This window comes from Epinephelus moara, chromosome 1 (assembly GCF_006386435.1).
Source record: "Epinephelus moara isolate mb chromosome 1, YSFRI_EMoa_1.0, whole genome shotgun sequence".
NCBI lineage: Eukaryota > Metazoa > Chordata > Actinopteri > Perciformes > Serranidae > Epinephelus > Epinephelus moara.
In genome coordinates this window covers 26,761,074-26,782,213 of record NC_065506.1, presented here as the reverse complement: position 1 = coordinate 26,782,213, position 21,140 = coordinate 26,761,074, and the positions used below count along the sequence as shown (strand labels likewise).

Below are 21,140 nucleotides of genomic sequence, written 5' to 3'. Positions count from 1 at the left end.
AATGCAACAGGTGAATGACAGGAGAATCCCATTGAAGTGGCAAAGAGGCATTACACTGCACCTGGCAACAGAGATCAAGTGCACACCCATGTTTATGGTTCACAGATCTCCAGATCTTATTACACATTACTATCTATTTTGAATATATGCAGTAAAATGATATCTTGTTGAATCTGATAACATCAGGACGTAGTAGCATCATGTGCCTGAACTGACGTATTTAATCACTTGTGTTTGTTGTCTAAATGTGAGTGATGCGTTGTATATGTCTTAGATACCTTAACTGGAACTTAAATTAAAACTAAAATGTTTAAGCTAAATCTTCCTCTTGTTTCGTAATAAGCAATTGTTATAGTATCACTGAAACTGAATATTACTCATACTTGCTTGTAATAAACACAATATACATTACTATAACATCTTGCTGAGTATGCTACTGACAGATTTAAGCTGACAGTTGATGGAAGCATCCAGGAATAATTATGTTATGGAATAAAAACACACTGTACAAGATTTTGTCACACAAATTTATTTGCTTAACAAAATATAATGCAGCCTTAACACAATGCCTCAGTGCGTAATGTAAGGGTCATGCTCAGTTCCTCCGTTCTCTTAATGTTTGTGGTTCTTCTACAATAGTGACAGATCTGCAGCAGTAAAGAGAAACGCTAATAGTTTACAGACTTACTAATATTCAGTCACAAAGCAACAAAAGCAAAAACTTAAGCAAAGCATTCTGTGGGAACTTTTCAACCCTCACAAATATTCCCAGTAGAAATGGTTGAGAGTCCGTTATTGAAAGCAGATGAGACAGCTGCCCTCTCAGCTCGGCAGTCGCCACTTTGTTTCTTACATTTGAGCCCAAACAAGCTGAAGAGTTTCATCAGCATCAGGTCCACAATCTCATCCTCTTCTGATGGCTGTAAGAACAGTGAGTAATATGCACAACTCTGTTAAGAGCTCACTTCTTCTACAGTAAGACATTTCAGACTCAGCATGGGCGACTTACCTCGTGATGGATCTGCTCTTGACTGAAAGCCACCAGGATGACAGAGATGAAGAGGTTGAGCACCACAAAGGTCATGAACACGATGCAGGAGCCGATGAGGAAAGCACCAAGCACTGGATTGTAATTCAGAACCTGACAGACAGGGAGAAACACACACTTAAGAAGCAAACTGGTTCACAACAATCATGTAGGCCAACATGTGGGAATAAAGAGCCAGAGGAATTCAAAGTTACATAACTTTGAAGAATAAATGATTGCGTCATGGATAATAACAGACATCTAACCAAGATATTATTGATCACAAGCAAGATGGGCAACAAAAAAGGAACTGGTACAAGACTGAACCCCTTACTACAGAAAAATGGATAGAAATTATGAGACAGATTTATACTATGAAAAAAATGATCAGCTTAAAGTGAGAGAAAATGTTTTTTTGTTAGTAAATGGAAGAAATGGATGATTTAAAACACAACTGTAACATGTGGTATTGGATTTTGTCTGTAACTGTATGACATGTGATGTTTTTTGCTATAATGCAATATGTTTTGACCTGATTTGCATGCTGTATTTTATTGTTGTTTTTTTCTAGCATGCCACACTGTACCGTTTCTTAAATAAATAAACACAGTAGAAAAAGCTTAGGGACTAACTGAACTGAATAAACTTCAAGATAGTGGATACATATATATACCTTTCCTTGAAAAGAAGAAGAAAGAAAAAGAAGATATACTTAATTAATCCCGAGAGGAAATTCAATTTTTTCACTGTTGTCATAAACAAACAGGCCCAAAATACACACACACACACTCACAAACAGGACCTACACATGCGTTAAATGAAGAGATGACAGCTGTCCTGAGCAGTTGTGGGTTCAGTGCCTTGCTCAAAGGCACATCAGCAGTGCCCAGGAGGCGAGCTGGCACCCCCCCAGCTACCAGTCCACGCTCTATGTTTGATTCGGACAGGGACTTGAACCCATGACCCTCTGGTTCCCAACATAAGTCCCTCTGGACTGAGCTACTGCTGCCCCCCATTTGTAACCATGACTGTTCTGTTTTCACATCTGTTTTTTTGTTTTTCTCTCTATCTTTCTGATTGTGGAGAGAAAATCATATAATATACATGATACTCGTGGTTGCGTAAACAAACTAAGAGTCAATAAACATTCAAATTTGAAAAAAAAAGGGGTCAGCTGCCATAATTTACCGTGGTGTAGTGAAATAGTCTCATACTAACCTCTTCATAGTTAAAAATGCCAAGCTGCAGGCTGACCATGGTCTGTGCAGCATCCAGCAGAGTCCGATAGGAGTAGAGCTTCCAGCCATACATCAGGTTAGACTGAAAAATTGAAAGTTCATCTGTGTTAGTAACCACATTTTAAGTGAGACAAGATCAAACGGGAAGAAATGCAGAGACTCCAGCAGCATGTTGATGTTTAAGTGTGGGAAACTGCTCACAGCGATGGAGTAGGCCAGGAACATGATGGTCATGACCACCAGGAAGCCTGAGATATCAGTCCAGGCTCGCTGCAGCGTGGCCGTGATCATGTGCAGCTTTGGGTTCAGTCTCAGCAGGTGCCACAGTTTGACTGTAGCCAGCAGCACCAGGAAGGCAATCAGATACCCCAGCACCGCATCAGCCTTGGCTGTCTCATGAAAACTGGCGTACCTGGAGACAGGGCATGAGAGGACAGAGCCTTGTTTAAACAATGTATTGAAAAGGGTTTGAGGACATTAAAGCAAAACTTTCCTATTCATTGAGTTGAAATTCAATTAAAATAACAGATTCTGTGTGCACATATTTATTTCCAAGGTTAAAATCACACTTGTATTGGCTGTATTTTTCATATTGCTTACTGGTCTTTGTTGTTCTGGTAGTACTCCATGTCCCGCTTTCCTAGTAGTGTCCTCTTAATGAAGACAGACAGTGCGCTCCAGCTGAGGATGATAATCCCCAGCTCGAGCAGGTTCCACTTACTCTTGAAATATGCCCATCTCTGCTGCTTCATCAGCTTTCCCTGTCAGGAGGGGGGGAGTTTGTTTGAGATGTAATTACTGTTATTAGCGATGGTGACAAACTCAACGTCCAAACTCAAAATCCACACCTGAACAAACATGTAATAAATGATGAAGAGGAAGTAGATGGCCTCAGAGGCCATGACAAAGATGTGAAGGCCGCCGGTTGACTGGTAGAGACGCACACTCTGAAGCTCGCTGCGGAACTGGAAAGCCCCTGGAGAAAACACAAAGTATTCCTATAACAGTTACAGTTTCTATGTAGCTCACGCACAGTATCTGGACATGGGCTGCTTACCTATGGCTGTGGTCTCCAGCATGAGTGTGACGATGCAGAAGAGGTTGACGTTGGCATTGTACACAGTGAACTCCACAAAGATCGCTTGGGTGTACACATCAAACCAGGTGTTGTCATAAAGGTACTGAAGGGATCTACATTGAGACAAGTATAGTTAAATGACATGAATTCTAAATGTTTTCCATAAAGGTAAATCATGCAGGATTTAAAAAAAAAGATTACATTATAATGCCTACCTGCTGGAATTCTGTAAATCCGGCCCCAGATCCACCACAAACCCTCCTCCTCTGTAAAGCTTCACGCTGCCCCAGATGGGGAAGGCCCTAAGTTTACCCTGAGACTGGTACGTCCACGGGCTGTGATGGTTCAGCGAGGTGTTATCACCCAGCGAGCGGCCCCAGCCTGGACCATAGGAGCCCATGTCCTCCAACTCCCACGAGTACGGAGCGTGACAGTCCCGCCCAGACTGCTGCATGGACGGAGCCACCTGGCAGGAGTCCTGGTGCACTCTCACCTGGCGAAGTCGAGCGTTACCCACCAGCTTGGAGTTTCCATCTGTGATGAATCCTGTGACAAATTTTTAGGTGACAAGAGCAAACATGTTCAAAGGAAAGACCTGTTGATTAAAGAAGCAGTGTGTACAATTCAGGGGGATTTAGTGGCATCTAGTGGTGAGGATTGCAGATTGAAACCAGCCCCCGACATACTGACCTGGGTACTCTCCAAACAGGTTGCTCAGCAGAGTTGTATTTGCCCAGTTAAACACATCCTGAATACTCATACTGTCTGAGATCCCTTTGCTGAAGCTCTGTCGAATGTGTTGGGTGAGAAAGTAAGCGTTGGGGTCCCTTTGACCGTACGCCACCAAGAGCAACATCCACATAAATCCCATGTAGGCTGCATGACAAACAAATGTCTCACATCAGCACCACAAGCCGTATCATATTGCTTCCCATGTTGCATCAAAGTGATTTTCCTACCAAGAATCTCCCTTATGAGGGCGAAGACCTTCTGCTCTTTAATCATGTTATTCCTTATCTTCTCAATGTCAGTGGGAGGAGGTGGCTGATAGAAGCTGCATGTGCTGTCTCTTCTTGCTGCACGCACCGCATCAAGATCATCTAAGAGGAATATTGTACTGATAAGTTTTGTTTGTTTTCACACAAAACAATGAGACAAAAATGTAAAAACTGGAAAAAATGTACCTGTGTTTCTTAAACTGTCATCTATCTGCAGCTCTCCGTACTCCTCCTGGTCAACTTTCTTCAGAACGAGAGCGAAGAAAGCGGCAAAACCAAGAACCTGTGACAGAAGATGTTCGGTCTTTAATACCATTGTACTGGGAGACAAAAAAGTCTACACTTTAATTGGAAACATCTAATGAATGACCTTCTAAACGTTTGCAGTACTAGCCATGCTATCCTTGTATGTTCTGACTATGAGCTGTAATGTTCTCACCTTCAGAGGCTGAGTGATGAAGAGACTCTCAAAGAAGGAGACCACCATGGAGATAAGCCAGCTTATAGAGCGATCTTTCCCATACGTCAGCCCGTACATCATGGTGAAGTATCCTGACACACCGCTGGTTGCGATCACCAGTATCCAGCCGACAAACACAAACCACCAAGGCAGCCCTCCTTGACAGCACTTCTTGGCAGAGTCTCCATTAACGCTCTCTTCTGGACTGGGGCTGCGGTCCCCCTGGTCTCTCTCCAGGCTGGACGAGGGGAGGTGGTACTCAAGAAGACCCTTCATCCCGTGAACCTGCTGCATGGCTCGGTTGTAGCTGTCTGGGTTAGGAAAACGAAAAGGTCCCAACAAACCCAGCTCCTTCTCGACATGACGCAGCTGCTTGTACAGGTACCGACTGTTGCTGGTCTTCTTCTGGACTTCATCTGATGTTTTTTCAGGGCTCCCCCACACGTTGTTTTCTGTCCACGCAAAATCAGTGTCAGTCAGTTTGGATGTCAAATGCATTATGCCAGTATTTTGTTGTAAACATTCTCGGGCTGCTCACCTTGTAGATTCACTGCACGTAAACTGAGGATCATAGAGCGATCCCTCTTAGAGGCGTCAGTGTAGAAGTCTCCAGCCGCTCCGTTCTGCTGTCTGATGATGTCCTCCACCAGAGACAGCAGAGTGTTGATGTCCGCCGGCTGACCAGGTCGGAGCTCCAGGTGAGGCAGCGGACTCTTCATGGCCTTTGAGAGTGACTGAGCAATTCTCTTTATGTCCTGAAAGAAAAACCACATCCAGCACTTTAGACATGTGGAACAGAGGAGTTTTTATCACTCCCAAATCACTGATCCGTCACCTCACCTTGATCACAGTGTCTGGTGTGATGTCCTTCAGCTCCTTCTGAGGGGAAGATGTCTGCGAGGGAGAAACTCGACCAGTCTTTCCTTGTTTAGATGAGTCTGTTTTGGCGCCCTTCTCTCGAGGACGAGTGTTTCTGAAGATACTCACGATAAGGAGATTGATGGGAAACATGATGATTGAACTTTGAATTCCAATCATAACCTGTTGCCAGGTGAACTCGATGTGACCTGCAAATAAAGTGGTCCTTTAAATCAAATTTAAATGGATGTGATTGAAGCCATAGGCGTAGATTTGGGAAGGGGGGCAGGGGTAAATGCACATACGCAAAATTCAGTGTAAAAACCCATCAGAAATAATTTCCATGTTTGCATGGTGCTACAGAAAGCAGGTTAGTGCTAAAAACCTGAGATAATCACATCTTTCCGGTGTGTTTAAGGGGAGAATTAGAGTTGGATTTCAACGACTAATGTGAAAATATATTATTGTATAGTACAATAATCTGATTTTACATCTTACTGACAGAATGTAGAGTCTGGAGAGCTTTGAAAGCTTTGCGTTTAACCACCTACCCAGGTCCATGGTCTGCTCAGAGGGGTCAGTGGGGATGCCCCAAAACATGATGCTGGTCAGCATGGTGCACAGCAGCAGGGAAAAGCAGCAGGACACTCGCTGCACGCGTGTGAAAGTGCTGCAGGGAGGCCGACTGATGACAGAGAACCAGATGTGACCGTCACGGAAATCTTTGGCTGTCTTCATGAAGAACAGGTTACTAGAAATACGTATAGGAAAAAAAAGGGACACAGAATCAATACAGATACAGAATCAAGTCAAATTCCTTGGTGGTGTGTTTTTATTAGATCCATGGCCAGTCTTACCTAAACCTCTTCAAATCCATCTCTGTTGCCACTGGGAAGACCTTGTCAAGAGAGCACTCTCCCACATCAACAGCCAGCCAGGAATTACACAGGAAGTGCCACTTCTGACCGCTCTCTAGATCCTGCACCGTTACTTTGTTGACATACCTGCATGACACATCTATCATTATCCCTTGTGCTTATAGCAACAGTACAACTCAAACTTTAATCTAATGGTTTAAAAGTCCAGTGTGACGGGTTTCCTAGCACCTAGTGTCATATCAACACGTCTTTCCCTCTCACTCGTACCATGCAGGATGTGCTCCCGAGTTGTCATGCCACAGTCTGATGCTCTGCAGATCTCCAAGTGAAAAGTGTGTGGTCAGCAGGAACATGTCCACCCCACCCCTCTCAAACACAGGCTTCTCAGGGTCTGTCAGGTGATGGGGCTCACTTTCTCCCTCTGTGCCCAGCAGAGTTATCGTCACCTAAAACAAAACAAAACAAAACAAAAACAAAGTCAGTCAGGGTGAACAGACATGTCGAGTTGTGTGCATCATGAATGTTGTGCAACAGAAGCAGCAGACAGGTTTTGTGTCTGAGTCTCCTTTACACTTAGTCATACTGACCTGAGAGGAGGTGGATGCACCGTGCCGATGCCCTGTGCCGATATTCAGCATATAATGATACTCAGCCAAAGGGTCATTATCCTCGAGCACTGTTATCTTGACCTACAAGTGAATGGAAGACACAGCATTCAGGGATCAGTGTCGAGGTGAAGGTGTTAAATAACTCAGTATCAAATTTAAGGTAAATAAGGCAATGAAAGGCATTTAGATCATAAAATGTTTGAATATTTTGGTATTTTAATGTGAGTGCATTTAGTAGTGGGTCAGATCAGGTATTTTTTACAAGTACTGGTACTTTACATGAGTATTTAATTAGTAATTAATGAGACAATATCACACTTAATATTTCTTTAAAGATACACTATGCAGGATTTTCCTAAAAACAATGTACAGACTTATGCAGAAGTAATTCCTCCCAATCATTACTTATGACCCACTATGGTGGAGTATTTTCTGTCGAAGCCCTGCCATCTGCTTTCTCATTTTGGTCTTATTTTCTGTGTTTGGGACGTTTATGTGCGTGTACCCCCACAGCGCTCTAGTGAGGTTGGGGCTTTATGAACAGGTCGCATTCAGCCACCAGACAGTAAGTAGCTGGCAATCAAGAGACACAGTCCCAAAAAAACCCCTCTAGTATAGCGAGGCAAAACGGTAAAACAGAATGAATCTGGGGTTGGCTTTTACTTTCACTTTTGCTGGCGAACGTGTTTACAAACAGTAATTGGTAATCCTGCATCATATACCGTTAACTTCTACTGATAGTTGTAGTCACATGTTACATTATAGCAGTGATTCCCAATATGGGGGTCTCGACCTCAAGAAAAGAGGATTCACCAACACAGTTATATTGAGTTTGGCTTCACAGAGGCAATAAACAAAATTGTTGCAGTGACAAATTGGCAAATAAATGTATGAAACCCTGCAAACTGAAGCCACACCAGATTATCAAACACCCTGAGATGTGGGTCAGCCCAGTGAGTTTATCCTCAGAAAAAGGGAAGTTGTGGTGACAAACAGGCCTAAGAACATTGGGGAAAGTTTTGCCAAGGCTGACAGTGACCAAAAGCAGGCAACTGTTGCATCATATGATTGCCCTCTCCTTATTGCACAAGCCAAAAAGCCCTCACATATTTGAGACTGCTTAAGAACACGGTGAGAGATTGAATCTACAGAATAACAAGAAATGCTTAGAACGCAAATCTGAAGATGGTCTGTTTTCTACAAAGTTTGAAAGACTGTGAGTTATCATCAGTACATGAAGGTGTACATTGATAAAGGGGGTAAAGGGGTCCCTTGAAGGTCCAGTGTGTAGGATTGAGGGGGGTATATTGGGAGAAATGGAATACAATATAATTAGCATATTTTCGTTAGTGTGTAATCACGTGAAAATAAGAATTGTAAGGTTTTTATTACCTTAGAATGAGCTGTTTATATTTACAAAGGGAGCAGCTCCTCGTCTATGGAGATCGCCATGTAACACCACCATGTTTCTACAGTAGTCCAGAATGGACGAACCAAACACTGGCTATAAATAGGGCCATGCGCGTTTTCTTGTGGGCCACTGTAGTTAGCAGCCTACTCGCGACAAGAGTGTTGGAAGACCTCTTATTTTTTAAAAGTGAAACCGCTTTATGCAGTGTTTTAGCGGTATATATCATAATGCTTGTTTGATTGGGAGAGGAGATCTCTGCAGGTAATTCGGCACCTCCTTATCAAGGAACACTGACGGAATTCCAGCTTGGAGAGGTTAAATCTGGTTGCAATATGCAATCCTCACCACTAGATGTCACTAAATCCACCTAAATCTTACACACTGTTCCTTTAAGAAAAAGGTTGGGAACCACTGCTTTCCCGAAGGGGGTTTAATGCCCGAAATGTACAATGAGGTCATAAGATTTGAACCACTGTAAGAGAATAATCAGGCCTACTAGAGACAGAATGCTACAGGTTACATAGTATAAAGATTTTAATGGGTTATTATGCTGTGGCACTGACACTGAGTATTTCATATTATATGTGTGTGTAGGTAAGTCTGAATTACACCTTAGAGTAAGAGTAAGAGTCTTTATGGGAATTACCTTGGCTGAGTCCTGGATGTCTTTCCTGCGTGCCCACACAACCACCAGGAGATAAGCAACAAAGATGGCGCCCACAAAACACACCACCACAGGATTGTTAGTGAATGTAGCGAAAAGTTCTGCAGTGCGTGACACATCCACCAAGTTCGGCATGACAAAGAAGGAGCTGCCAAAGAATGTTAAGTGGTTACAGAGGCACTGGGTGACCAGAGGCGTGGTGAGTGGACCAACCTGTAGAAAAAAGACAAACAGTTGGTCATACTTCACAGCTCCTTTTTCAAGGATGTATCGATGCAAACTCTGTGGATGTGTTTTGCTTTTTTCTTGCTCACCCTGCAGCCATCTTCACTCCAATATGACCCACTTTCATTCCAGTATTTGCACTGGGCAGCGATGGAAATGACAGTGACAGTGGCATTGATGGATTTGACGCCTGGCTCAACAATGGGCTTCATGACAAGGTAGTGCTTTCCAGCTTCTGCTGCTCTGTCTTTGGGACTCAGCACCCAGGTGTATTGTTCCTCTGTGTTAAAATTACAAATATGTTCATATACAAAAACACAAACATGTATGTATGTATGCAAATGCTCTCATTGTGATATCAGTGAACATAAATGTGACTTTCAGCCAGCTCTACCAAAAGAAAATCTGGCAGTTTTAATTTTACCTTCTTTGGCACTATCTAGAGGGATCTGAGTCTTGGCGACATAATTCTCATCATTTGGATAATCTTTAAACCCCAGGAATAGCATGAAGGAGATGTTTTCAGACGGCTCCATTTTCAGCACCAGTGTTACATCCGGCGAGGGTACGTCAATTATTAATGTGCTGAAATTGGCCAGATCCAGGACTGTGCTGTTCTCCTGCGCTACGTCAAGCCGTGGTAGGAGAATCTGAAAACCCAGAAAACACATTATTCTGAACAATCTACCAATATTTATCAAGGGAAAGTAACTAAAAGTCTCTAAAACAAATATTACCTCTATCTCGTCGGGTAGGTTCTCTACAGGAATAACAGTGCCGTTCATCCTGGTGAGAGAGACGGATCCGACAGTTCCTGTGATGTTTTCCTCCTTCCAAGAATACGGGTTCTTCTCAAAACTCATCATCTAGAAGGAGGAGGATATTCACTGATATAGATAGATAAAATGAATTGAGCAAAACAGTAACTAAGATTACTTAAAGGGACAGTTCCCTCCAACGTCAAAATATATATATATTTTCTTCTTACATGTAGTGCTATTTATCAATCTAGATATTTTTACCGAATGTTTGCCTTTGTCATATAAAACGGAACTAGGTTTGTGGTGCTCAAAGTGCCAAAACAATACATGTGAAAAACTCAACAGCAATGTCTCTTTCAAGAAGTTATGACCCATTTACTCCGGACAATCCACAGACCTTGTTGTGAGCAGTTTCATGTAGGAACTACTTTCTTTCTATCCAATTACACGTGCCAACTGTATGACCGCACAGAGGGATACGTGCATCTAACATCACTGAGCTAGCTAATGTTACAGCTCAGCTGAGGAGGACGCCATTAATGTTTACATCTCGCCCTGTCACAAGCACGAGCCTCTCCTCCATGAGTAGAAACATGCTTTCTTCTGTGCAGTTGGTGGGTGTAGTTTGATCAAAAAAAAATAAAAAATAGTTCCTACACAAAACTGCTCACAACAAACATTCTCTTGAATAACTGGGACATGATTTCTGGAAACAGCCATTTTTTGTATTTGTATTTTTTTGGCGCTTTGAGCACCACAAGCTGAGTGGCATCTAGTTCCATTATGTTCAAGAGAAGGCAGACAGCTCTATGGCTGATATGGCCAACAATCAGCAACTCACACCAAAACAATCTAGAATGGTATATAGCACTACAGGTATGGGGTAAGAGGAAAGATTACTTTCTAAGTTTTGGGGTGAACTGTCTCTTTAAAGGAAGCAAAGCTGATCTAATCTGGCCTTTATCTACACATTTTGCTTCTTGTAAACATATGGCTCTGTATTTTTCTGTCGAGCCCATAGTTGTAGATCATATCAGATATTAATGTTTTAGACTCAACGCTTCTCTCTTCCATATTTGAATTAGCTTACTCAAAATTTCAAGTATTGGCCCAAGAGAGTGCAAACATTAAAGGTAAGGAGGCAAATTTGTAACTGATCCAAATAAGAACTTCACTATAGTTTTTAAACTGGTCCAGGCATTATGGATGTTCAACAATACGGTAAACATTACCTTACACTGTCCATAACAATTCAAAATTCTACAACACACTTGGAAAGGGTCATATGATGACAAGAATCAAGTGTCTGCACACTATACACACTTACTCTGACATCCACTGGCTCCTCTGGAGACACAACATAAGCAGGCAGTGTTGGGAAGGAAAATCTGGAAGAGCTGTTCTTCTGGACATTTATATCCTGCATTTGCATATTTCCTGGAGAAACTCTGCAGGAAGCACAAGCAAAATAACCTCACTGGTTTCAGCAAAACCCCAGCTTATTCTTACATACATGCTCGAGCCAGTGTCAGTCATCTCTTACCTGTTGACATACACACTGATCTGACCAGAATCAATGATGGCAGGGTCCCCATTCAGCTTTTTATTATTCAGCAAAGCACTTTGAACGTTGTTTATCCCAGACAGAAGAAAATCTGAGACTTTTTTCTGAGGAAAACACATACAATTTGATTTGGTATCTGGACAAAGATATTTAGCAACACTGGTGATGGTTTTGTTCTTACATTTGAGGACACATTCAAAATATTACTGGCTGCTTCAACTATTGGTGCAGCTGCTTGCACGACTTCTCCGTCATCTCCGTCATCCTGATTAACACTGATAGTGTTGAGGGAGGAGCTGAGGTCTACCAGTAATGAACCTGCTTCTTCCTGGAGGGGAAACACAGCAAGAGAGAATGTTCCAGTTAATCTGTGTACAACTTTTAAAAGAGCTGATGAATATCATACGCAGAGCAGCACATTAACTCCCATACATGAGCTCCAGAGAGTCCTGAAAAAAGTTGAGGTGCACATTTTCTTTCCCTTTTTCCTATTTGTTTTCATTTGTGACCAATTCAGACTTAAGTCTCCTTTTACAGTGGCTTAAAAAATGTTTTCTCTTCAGTTTCTTGATTAAAAAAGGGCATTTGTAGATTTCTGCCAAATATAACTGCAACATTTTTCATCGCGCTGTAGTGTTCTGCAATACCGTACTTGAGCAGCGGGACTGAGCTCGTCTGGGCGCTGAGTGAGTCCGGCCACAGCTCTCGCCATCACTTGCACTTTCTGTGTTGTGTTGCTGGGTGATTCCATCAGAACTGTGGTCATTTTGGTCAGCATTTGCTTTCTGAGCTGAAAGAGGAGTTAGTGCTGATTACCATCACGTAGCTCTTCACTATACATAAGTTGTAAACCTCACAGATATTGTTACTTGTTACAGCATTATGTTACTTCAGTTTCAACATCCACCCCATTCTGTTACCTCTGCCCTTGCATCCTTCTGATCTTGGCTGTCCTCTGTGTTCAGCATATCAGACACGGAAGTAAATATTTGTCCAAGTGCTTCACCAGAGAGAAGACCCTGCTGCTCTAACTGGCTCACAGTATCCTCCACTGCAGACTGCAGAGCCTCCACAGAGGCACTGGAGCTGCTTTTTTGTACCTTGAGGAACAAAAACAGTCACTCTGAATTATTCAGACTTTCTAATCCTCCCTCTTGGAAATGATCTCCCTCAATCAACATTAATATTAATCAACACTTCACATGACTTGAACTGGGATAAATTAATGCATACATGATGATTTTGCACACAGATACATGATTACTGGTAGATGACAAACCTGAGTGGTGACAGCTGTGGTTGCTTTCTCGTGTTCATTTTTCACAGTCACCACAACAGACAAGCTGTAATTGTTGTTCTTATCTCCGAGAGGCAGGAAGACAGATTTCACCTCATTAGCGTTACTGCAGCGCAGATGTTTGCCTTAAAGACAAAAGAGACAATTTAGCAAAACTGCTGTGATGAATTCTTCATCATTTGTCTGCCTACAGGTTTTAAAATGGCCAGTATGATCTAATGAAGTCGTCACCACTCATACTTTGATGATGCGCAGCAGCAGAGGGAAGACGCTTTGCAGCCCCGGGCTTTCCTCAGCGTTATACATACTTATAAATATTTTTGAGTGTTAATGAATTCATTTGCTTATTTCATGATTTTGGGGTCACGGCCATTGTACTCTGAAGAAATTTAAGTTAAGCACACCAGTTCTTTTGTTGGGCTAAATGGCCAAAGCATTGAAACTGAAACAGGCACACATTTTTTACAACAAAGCTAATTTTTTCAAAAGTCAGCCATCCTTGTCAAACTCATTCTACATTTGTTTTTATCTGCGACAATTTTAAAATAGCTCAAAGATCCACTCCAGACAGGCAGTATGACATAAAAAGTAGTCTGCTTTGAATAATATTTTGTGTATGAACAAAAAGAGCTTAGTCACCTAGGTAATAAAATCCTTAAATTACACTGATTCCCCCTCCCTCAGAATCTATGAATATGAAAATACTGATCAAGTTTAACCATGCAACAAGAGTGCAATCTCAGCATATGCCCATAGAAGTTTCCACATCCCATCAGTGAAAGTTTCATACTGGATCAACTGGCTTCTGGTTGTGATAGTTGTAGGTTCATATCTTAACTGAGTTTCAAGCTGAGCACAGAGAAACTTCTCCCTTTCAGGCAGCAGATGATGTTAAAAGAGACCTCTGGCATCAAACTCCGCATATATATCAGTCTGCATCGTAAAGTTCAAACATTCAAGTCAGGTAACAATAAGCAAAACACATTCTGAGTGGAAGGGAAAGTTAAATCTCGGTCTCACCAAACAAATAAAAACTTTTCTTACTCTCGGAAACTTCTGTAACAAGCATAAAACAACTAATTGAACTGCTTTCTCCTCACTTCCACCCACTTCATTCTCCTTCTTTCTTTAAAGTCTGCCTCCTAGCTTTTTTATAAGTGAATTAAATCAAAAGACGACATTCTCACCCGTGTCTGTCTTGAAGCAGTAAACACAGCCGGCAGAGCAGAAAGAGTTCACTGTGCAGGTGATATCAAAAGCATCGAGAACTGTTCCTGATGTTGGAGAGATGCTGCATGAGGGGGGTGTGGAGTCTGCAGGTGCATCAGTTGCAGCTGCTTCAGTTGGCTCAGGAGCTGGTATTGGAAAAATGTACCTGGCAAATCCTGGCTCATTCTTGCCTGCACCAAAGAGAAACATACAATTTGTAAATCAATTTATCGGCTTCTTTCAAAGCCAGAAAGTTTAAGCAAAAACGTATGTAAAAAGTGAAGTAGATTTAAACAAAGCACTGGTTTCAAAAGGCTGACAGACTGCGGGATGAAAACGCACCATAAGCAATCACACTGATGTTTTGCAATGTGTCCCTTGAAACTTTTAAATGTTGGCTGTGAAGAGTATATTCAGTGTTGCCATCCTGCCTCTCAATGGGTGGCCTCCTTCCTGCTTTGGAGTAACATTTTAGGAGGTCACCCTGGAAAAGATCATCAGTTAATAAATGTTGGACACATTGATCAAATAAGTCTCAGTTTAAAATCAATTTAAGTGGTGTTCCTGACTCACCTCTTCAGGTTTGGGGTCCTCAATAAACCAACCTACATGTGGGCAAGTTCTCATGCAGCTCAGTTTGAGCTTCACATGGTCGTTCACATTTATCGAAGCACAGTTATCACAACTGCAAGTGTAAAGGAACTGCATTAGTGTAACTGATTCCAGTTAACCCTTTAAAACCTGGAGCAACATCAGTTTTCTTGTGCTGCTTTCAGACACCTTTCGCAAATATTTAAACCCTTGAGCTTTGAGCAAACCCTTGAGCTTTGAGCAAAAAACATGGGGAAAAAAAGCAATGAGCATCTTGGTGGAAAAAAAATTGCAAAAAAGAAAAAAATAAAGAACTTTTTTTTTAGAAAATTATTTTAAAAAAAATACGGAAAAAAGAAAAAAGCTAGGGAAGAAACTAAATTATTTTACAGAATTATTATAATTTTATAATATTGTAAATATTATAATATATTTTCTATATATTATAAATGTATATGTATAATACTTTTAATATTTTTTAGCATATTTTTTATTCATTCATTCATTCATTCATCTTCTAACCGCTTCATCCTCTTGAGGGTCGCGGGGGGGCTGGAGCCTATCNTTAATATTTTTTAGCATATTTTTTATTATTTAATAATATTTAATTTTATTTTTTTATTACAATTTTTAGCACTCTTTCTGGGTCATTTTAACTTTATTTCATCCTGTCTTTCTTTCTTTCTTTTTTTTTTACTAATATTCTTGTTTTTAATTTTCTCTTTTTACTAATTTCTTGCCATTTTTTGGGTCATTTTTTTCTTTTGTTGCTCATTGCTTTCTTTCCATGTTTTAAGAGAAATTAAGCCAATCTGCTGTTTGCTCAGGTTTCAAAGGGTTAATATAATAAGCTGCTTACAACCTGCAGAAAAATTATTTTGAGAATACGTAAGCATTCATTGCAAATGGTCCCTTTTTACCTGATGCTGACATCTGTAAATTCTTCTGGAGCAACAGTGATGCACTTTGAAGCTGACGCAAGCTCAACCCATTTCCTAAACCAGGTTGATCTCCCCACGGTTAGAACGTATTTGAACATATCAAAGGGATCTGGAAGGCAGTCTCTCTCAATAACATGAGTTTCATCCTTTGTTTTGTTTCTGCACTTGCAGTTTTCTTCTGTACGGAGAGAGGCAGAGGCAAACATTAAAACAGCACTTCAACAATGAAGAGATTACAGTGACAAATATCATAAATCATAGTGTCATTACAGCATGTTTACAGGGGATGAAGAAAATGAAAGGAACACAGGGCAAGCCAGTACGAGACCACAACTAACTACAGCTTCAGAAATGACATGAAAATTTAATCAACAACTGTCTGACAACAGTGAGTGTGTTCACATGTTAAGGATGTAATAATGCTTTCCACAGTAATGAAACTGAAAGTCAGACAATAGTAATGTTGAAACGAAAGTTAAAGTTTGCGTGGATAAATTGTATTGGCGCTCTCATCATCCTTTACTGGTGATCAGAAGGGGAAATAAAAGCCAGCTGTGTGGAAAAATACTGTGTCCACACAGCCAGAGACCAAACAGGGATTATCCTTAAAGATTCAAAGTCACACTCGCAGACAAATGATACCTGGGTACTGTTTAAATCATGTATACACAAGGCTGAATAACAGGTTTGCCACGTTCAAAGTAAAAGTCACATCTTGACTATGATGAAAAATCAGGAGAAGACTAAAAACAGGGCTCACAGCGTGCACAAAAAAGTTCTTAAAATGGACTGTCTGTGTGTTCTACTTGCGTTCATCCCCTGTATTCACTTTAATTATTGGTTTAACTCTTAAAAACTTGCACTCATTGGTCATTTCTTTGTAATACTTACTACATTCCCATTCAAATGTGAGTCCTTTCCTGGGAAATGATTCAGTTCCAGTTACGCTCAGTGTGACACTCTGAGTGTAGTCGACCAAAGTGTCCGGAGTGGCAGTTATTTTTAAGTCGTCTATGCTCACACTGCCTGTCTGGAGAGGAAAAGAAAGTCATTGTGCTGTAACAGAAACAAGCAAACACCTGAACCTGCTCATATATGATTATTGTTTGACAGTAATCTTCCACATACTGTGTTTTTATGTTCATCTGGTGAAAAGTCTGAGTAATTCTGGCAAGCCCAAATTATCTTCTCCAAGTCCACATCCACCTCAGAGGCAGAGAAAGCATTCACGGCTTGTACCTTCACCTCCAGCGGCCCTTTACCAATAGAAATTGTATTTAAGAGCATTAAACACATGTATTATACACTTGCTTTCATTTAACTGTAGTATGGCTTAAGCTGTAAGTACCTTCAATTGGGTTGGAGAACGTATAAGTTTGTAAGCTGCCGCTGAGCATGTCTCTGGTCTCAGAAATCGTGTCCCTGGCTCCACTCAGTGTGAAGAGCAGCTCTACAGGGGCTCCTCGCTCCAACGAAACACCAATGATGAGATCAGGAGAGTCTGGACACGTGTCTTCCTCCGCTATCACCGAGGCCTGCAGGCCTTCAACGGGCTCCAGCAGACACAGCTCCAGAGCAGTGGACACTGTGTGGGCTGTGACCTTGTTAGAGGCAGTCAGAGTCAGGTTGTGGCAGCCGTGTCCGAGCCTCTCAACCACACTTGCACTCAGTGTAATGTTGTGGGGTGTGATCCCGCTCTCCACTGATGAGTTTGCAACCAAGTGGCCTTCATGTTGGATTGTGTAGGAAATATTTGTACCTAGTAACAGAAAGAAAAAAATCAAATCATGAAGTATTTTGGTTTATTAGAAACACTGATCCCCTTCAGTGTTAGACTGACTCACCTGCCTCTACCATAGCCTGGATCTGAACAGGCCTGCCATGAAGAGCATTGCATTTAGTGCCACCTGTTGACGTATTCCTGCTATAGCACTCAATGACACCAAACTCTCCAACGGGCTCCTGAATGGTTATGGCTTTCTGAGCTGTGACATGCCAGTCACTGGTTGTGCACTCTACTATAACCATGAAAACACCTGGACGGGTGAATTTGTGCATCACAGTGCTCTCCATCCTGTGAGACAAGTAATGTAACAGGTTAAATGCAGTTACATGACATATCTATCTATCCATCTATCTATCTATGTAAAAATTTGCTCACTCTTCTGGGCTGTACGGATCAATAGTGTGGCCGTCTCCAGCGTTCAGTGTGCATGTGAGGTTCCCCTGAAAAGGATGAAGGAGCCACTTCACAGTGATGGTGACATTATCGAAGACGGCTGCCAGCTTGCTCATCAGCAAGTGGAGTCCTGAAAGGAAATCACATACGTTAATTTTCAATCAAGGAAACGTTGCTTCAGAGCGGTTTGTCCACACACAACGAGCCTGAGCCTTTCATCCAGTGTTGTAGTACGCTACTGCTGCTGTTGTGGTCGATTGGCATTTGTCTCAAGAGCAGTTTTTGAAGGTCTCAATCTCGTCTCGGACTCGACCACATTTTTACTTGGTCTTGTTTTTGTCTCAGACTGTAAGGACTCATGAGGATTTTATTTCAACATCTGTCAAGACCACAACTGCTGTGATGTCACTAAATTGCCTGTGCAAAAAAGGAGTGCTGAATAAAGATGTTTAAGTTGATTGCAGCTCCTTGGTGTTTGTTTGCTCTCAGAAATCAAAGGAAGATTCCCACACATAAAATTCATCTATGCATGTTCTGTTATGTTATGTTTTGTGTTAGAGGGACAAAGTCTATGTATGTATAGTGGAAGTTTAAAAAAGAAAGATTGTGCATCTGACCATGTTTGCAGTGGTACTCTATGGACAGGTAACTTCCCAGCACAGGACATGGTTCACCAAAGGTGCTCAGATCCACTGGAGACTGGCAAGCCTGCAGTCCATGGCAGTGGGCTAGAATGACACATAAATCAAGTGAATGATGACATGTTGCTGATTATCTGGATTATTTTCAATTTTACTAATTGAGAGGCCTTGAAAATACTGTTTTAGTAGTTTTAAAAAGCAGCACACCATTATAAGCTTCTAATGAGAGGGTCTAATAGTTCTTTAAAGTGGCCTATTAACAATAAGGAGAAACACTATTCGCTTAGTACTTGCATGAACTCCTCCATCATAACTAATCCCACACTGATATGAATGTGAATGTGTATTCATCCCAGAGTCCATCTGTTCAGCTCCGAGGAGGGGATTTGCCTAATGTCATTTCTGGAAGTGTAATCCTTTTGTCTGCTCTCACAGGGCAATGATGGTTTTTGTGTTTGACACAAAGCACCAAACAAAAACGTAGCTTGTGGTGATTTTAGAATCTGGTCCTTTTGTTGAAGTGGCTTTAACAAAACTGAAGATGTTCCTATAGGTTTTACTGTAAACACAAATATTCCTTTAAACAAGGTACCAGGTAGCAAGTTAAATAAATATTGTGTCATGTAAATAAGGAGTAACCTGATGTATACTCACTATTAGGTTTGCAAAATATAAAAAAGCAGGCTCTCCACATTTTATATATCACGTTAATGGATAAAATACTTTAATGTGATTCATAATACCTGTTACAGAATCTATCACATCTATCCAGCTGCACTCCTCCTGTGAGGACGTGGGCGAGGCTGTGAGTTTGGATCGGCAGTAGTGAATAGTTTTCCGACCATAGAAGCTGTCATCTATCTCTATAACTTGACCAGAGCCACACTGCAGTGTTGCATTTTGGCCGTCACATGCGACAGATCTCCCAGAATCTGTAAAAAAAAAAAAAAATCTGTAAAAAAAAAAAAAAAAGAAAAAAGAATTACATAAGGAAAGCAAACACAAAATAAGTTTAATAGCCTATGTTAATTAATTTAAGAGTGTATACCAAACTGGCAAATAAAGTTCAGTTCCTGGCTGCAGTTTCCTGGGGCCTCCCACTGGAAGCCTGAATGTTTCAGAATATGTCCACAGGCTGCTCCTGCATCTGGCGTGTTCACCCAGTTGCTATAGCTGACATCTGAGCCATCCAGCCACGCAAGGGAAGCTGGGAAAGGACAAAAGAAATACACCATTTAATTGATTCTATTTTGAATTCTGATACTCAAACAAAATGCTTCAGACAGATGTAATCACCACAGCGTTAAGACAAGATGCATTTAAGGGATCATAAAACAACACAGCAAAGCAATAGATTGAGCTGGTGACAGGGTGAAAGAATGATAAAGACTCTGTCTCTCTGAAGGGACATAAAGACACATTTGTAAATCAGACCACTTGACAGCGAGCCTATTGAAAAGTTCAAATGAACGAGGAATATCTCTCAGTCCACCTGCTGCTTGAGGGAGATATCCAAATGTGCCAGTCTTCTAACAAATGTCAGTAAACAAACACGTTACAGAGCTATACAATGGACACGCAAGCTGCCTAATGAGATAACAGCTGCGGTGATAAGCTGCATATCTGACATTATTCAATACAATGACAGATGTATCAAATTAGCTGTTAGGTCCTGAAATAGTAGGTTTCAGAGAAATCTAAAGACTTTATGAATAACTTTGCACTTGTGACTCAAATAAATATAAGCTCACTATAAATCTATATAAAGCTATCAGAGGTCGCCCACATGCCCTCTCACCCTCAGTGGCAGCAGAGTCGAGCGTGAGGTTTGGAGCTGCGGGTGCCAGCCCGAGCCACCAGTCCTTCTCCGGGTCCAGGTGTTTCTGGAGGAACTGCTGCGTTTCATCATTCAGAATGAAGGCTAGGTGTCCTCCGCCTCGCTCACACCACCCCTGGGCACTGAGGAAGGATCGCTGCAGGCCCACAAACTCGTAGCAAGAGTCGTCAAAACCCTCTTGGTATTCTGGGCAGGACAGAGCTTCTGTATCCTCCTGAGCATAGCAAGTGAGGAAGAGAACCATCAAAGTCAGTGTGGTGACAGCGGTGCTTTCCATTGCTGCATCTGTACACTGTTCAGACTCTCTGGTAACATCATGTCTTTAAAGGGTACTGACGTCAGCAACTCTGACACCAGTCAGGATGATTTCTGACATTAGGATTGCTTCTTTGATGGCTGACCAGCTTTGTGTTGCGCCCATAATTCTTGTGCACAAACAAATGCTCAGGCCTGTAGTGAAAAGGAACGAGAGCCCACTGTCAATAGTCACTGATTACTCCTCTGCCTCCATTAATGCAGGCTCCACAAGCTGCAGAGAGAGATAAGCCTCTCATTCAAACCTGTTCTTACCATTAAAATGTCAATCTGAACTTTAAAAAGGAGCCAGAGGCACCAACTGTCTCATGGGCCTGTTGTTGTTCAGACTGACTGTAAGGTTGAAGTAAAAACATAAAA

The 21,140-nt window shown here is 41.6% G+C and overlaps 2 protein-coding genes across 4 annotated transcripts in view; one reads left to right on the top strand and one right to left on the bottom strand.

Moving 5' to 3' along the window:
• Positions 1-21,140, top strand: part of LOC126389193 (cytochrome c oxidase subunit 4 isoform 1, mitochondrial) — a 516,851-nt gene that overhangs the window by 136,209 nt on the left and 359,502 nt on the right. The window lies entirely within an intron of this gene.
• pkd1l2a (polycystic kidney disease 1 like 2a) lies at positions 528-20,735 on the bottom strand. The gene is made up of 41 exons (XM_050042492.1): positions 20,427-20,735; positions 19,677-19,835; positions 19,372-19,560; positions 18,605-18,715; positions 17,970-18,117; positions 17,653-17,882; positions 17,157-17,567; positions 16,937-17,064; positions 16,700-16,838; positions 15,788-15,986; positions 14,850-14,961; positions 14,619-14,760; positions 14,255-14,467; positions 13,050-13,192; positions 12,691-12,870; positions 12,423-12,560; positions 11,952-12,098; positions 11,750-11,874; positions 11,534-11,654; positions 10,183-10,311; positions 9,870-10,095; positions 9,535-9,725; positions 9,203-9,433; positions 7,125-7,226; positions 6,805-6,983; positions 6,517-6,663; positions 6,211-6,410; positions 5,642-5,868; positions 5,340-5,556; positions 4,781-5,253; positions 4,528-4,624; positions 4,303-4,443; positions 4,034-4,219; positions 3,559-3,889; positions 3,323-3,456; positions 3,114-3,241; positions 2,866-3,026; positions 2,467-2,677; positions 2,246-2,347; positions 1,010-1,141; positions 528-920 (listed from the first exon to the last, which is right to left on the bottom strand). The coding sequence occupies exons 1-41, from the start codon at positions 20,707-20,709 to the stop codon at positions 750-752; spliced, it is 7,434 nt and encodes a 2,477-aa protein (XP_049898449.1). The 5' UTR covers positions 20,710-20,735; the 3' UTR covers positions 528-749.